This window comes from Ammodytes marinus, assembly GCF_949987685.1.
Source record: "Ammodytes marinus genome assembly, chromosome: 16".
In the NCBI taxonomy this organism is placed as follows: domain Eukaryota; kingdom Metazoa; phylum Chordata; class Actinopteri; order Uranoscopiformes; family Ammodytidae; genus Ammodytes; species Ammodytes marinus.
The window spans coordinates 23,838,698-23,841,661 of NC_137220.1; the positions used below are offsets into that span (position 1 = coordinate 23,838,698).

General features: G+C 45.9%; 1 protein-coding gene across 1 annotated transcript in view; it reads left to right on the forward strand.

The window, feature by feature from the left end:
* The window catches only part of axin2 (axin 2 (conductin, axil)), a 16,562-nt gene extending 14,365 nt beyond the window's left edge, over window positions 1-2,197 (forward strand). The window contains exon 11 of the mRNA XM_080043171.1: window positions 486-2,197. Coding sequence (XP_079899297.1) covers window positions 486-612 — 127 coding nt within the window. The 3' untranslated portion in view covers window positions 613-2,197. The remainder of the gene's footprint in view (window positions 1-485) is intronic.
* Window positions 2,198-2,964: the final 767 nt, after the last annotated feature.

Sequence of the window (2,964 nt, forward strand, 5' to 3'; positions counted from 1 at the left end):
ATAAGGAGCGAGTGAAAGCCCCGTGCGCGTGTGTCTTCTGAGCGTGTGCGTGAGCGGGGCGTGTTGGGAGTGGGTGGGGAGGGGGGTAATGACAGGCAGACTTGCAGGCACCCAAAATTTCAGCCTTTTGTCAAAGGACCCCTTCATTTGCACGCCCGGCCCTAATTGGCCCCTGTTAGCCGGGGCAAAAGCTCACAACGACACCATGGAGGAAAAGGAAAGGAAAAAGAGGGAAGGGACGGATGAAGGGAGCGAGCCTCTCTTATTTTAGACCAAGGCGTTTTTAGCAGCAGGTTACGCCACGCCCCGAGAAGAGTCTGTGCGCTCAGCCGGCTGCGTTGATTGTGACCCGAGTGACTTAACATGGGCGGCAAGAAACTGTTTGTCTTGTCCTGTGACTTTAATCTTGAATCATGCCTGTTGTGTATGAAAAAGACTTCAACAGTCCATGGGTGTTAACCGTCTCTTGTCTCCTCTGTTGAAAGGTACTACTTCAAGAAGGCCAGTGATGAGTTTGAGTGCGGTGCGGTGTTTGAAGAGGTGTCGGACGACGGCTCCCTGCTGCCCACCTACCTGGGCAAGATCCTGGGCAAGGTGGAGAGGATGGATTAACACTTCTACGGACCCTAAACACCTCCCATGGATGTACTCAACCTCCATACACTCCCACACACACACACACACACACACATGTTCGTCCATGTCTTTTAAGCTAAAAAGACTGCAGGACTGGAGATGTTGTCGAAGGAATGTTGACGTTGTTGTGGGCCGACCGACTGGATGAAAGAAGGACAGGGTTATCACTTCTTCAGGACTATCATGTGAACAGCTCTCCTTGAAGTGAAGAAAGTTAAGGACTGTTGTTCTGGACTGAAACATCTCCGTGTTTTCCCCCGAGAGAGAGAGAAACTCTGGAGCCTCTAGGTGAATGACCACTCCTCAAAGCAGCGCGGGCGGTGGCTTCAAAATCTGAGACTGACAGCCAAACCTGACGCTGGCCGTGCTAGCGTCTGCCCACGTGGGCACTCGCTAGCACACCGCTAATATGTATATGCAGATATACATGTCCATTGCATTGTATTGTGATGCTCTTATTGCTGTGTTAAGATTTCTATTGCTATTTATTGGAAATATCCCTGCCCCCAACCTAATATTATTATTATTCATCCATGGACAAGCTGCTTGGAGTTGGAGAAACTTCTCCAATTTTTCCACATCCATGATTTTTATTTTTTATTTTTTCCATATCTGAGCATCAGCTCTCAAGCAAAAGGAAATGGGTTTGATTCATTTTCTGCCCCTCCATAATGAACTGTAAACCCTCAAAGAATACCTCTTCAAAAACTCCACTCCTCTTCCTGGAGATGTAGTGGGACGTCCTCTGATCTCTTGGCTGGAGAGCTTACTGCTGAAGCTTTGAGACTGGCTCTCTCTATCACTTAAAAGGTTGATAATATATTTACTACTGCAGTGCTATTTGTGGTCGTGTCCCCATCTGCTTTGAAGGGCCCTTAGTGAACTATGGGAAAAAAGGAACAAAAAAATGCTATAAATGTTTAATTCCCTTCTCTGGGACTTTGCCCAGCTACTAGCCTTGATCTGTCGCGTCTTAGTGCCTTTGTTTCAGTGGCGCAGGCATTGCACAAATAGCCAACGTATTTACTAAGAGAAAACTGCCCAGAACAGGTCCTTGAGTCCCCAAAATGTGTTTGCACCAATATTAATATTTACCAACAAAAAGCTCTATAATGTGCCCCCCCCCCCCCCCCCCCCCAAACGTGCTTACCTATGTGATTGTGTGACTGAGTTGCTTTTGAGTAGGGGTTACTCTGTGTGTATTTGAAGTCTGCACTATGAGCTGCAGATGATGATGATGATGGTGGTGATTATATATACACTATGTCCATAGTGTTTTTTTAATTGAGTACAGTAGCTGTGCCTACATGGATTCTTGCCGTGTTTTACCCAGTTTTCAGGGTCCTATTACTCCCTTGGTTTTTACAAGGGGCCTTATGTTGAAAAGATATTTTTATGCCTTTTAGTATCCGTTTCATCATGTTTATGTTTTATAATATTTTTCATGGCTTCCTTGGCTCCACTTGTAAACTGTAAATGATGCGTTCTATAGAGCTCAGTTGAAAAAGATGCCTCGGTACTTTAATTATTGTAATTATGAAGAGATGTAGCCTTTATTAAAATGTTCTATTTTTCAAATTAGCAAATGGCTTCCTACGGTTTTGTGTGTGTGTGTGTGTGTGTGTGTGTGTGTGTGTGTGTGTGTGTGTGTGTGTGTGTGTGTGTGTGTGTGTGTGTGTGTGTGTGTGTGTGTGTGTGTGTGTGTGTGTGTGTGTGTGTGTGTGTGTGTGTGTGTGTGTGTGTGTGTGTGTGTGTGTGTGTGTGTGTGTGTGTGTGTGTGTGTGTGTGTGTGTGTGTGTGTGTGTGTGTGTGTGTGTGTGTGTCTCCTCTCACCACACTTACACCCCGCTGTGTGGAGAGTGCAACACGTCGAATCCTGAGAGAAATCTCTGCCAGATCTGCATCCATTATCAACTCTTAATTTACTCCCTGTTGGAAATTAAAGCAATGCAGTATCCATTTGGCCACCGGAGCCTCATGGTGCTTAAGTGTAAGGAGGAGGAGAGGGGGGGGGAGACCATATAAGTGTGTCTTAATGAGACATTTGGCAAATACGTGCAAGAAGAACTACAGTTCACCCTGCTACTCATATGGTTAACCATTCGGCCTCCTGTGGCACTTGATAATCGGTGTGTGAGTGTATAATGTGGTCTTTAGCTCCGACTCAATTAGGGTCCAGGTTAATAAATGAAAACTCACAAGTAGGCCTTTCACACCAAAATGAACCAAGAGTCAGTTCCAGGCTGGTGTTGGGGTCAGTTCAAAACTGGTTACAGCCTTATCCCAGTTATGAACCGGTTGGTTTCACATCGACCGGAGACAGCCATG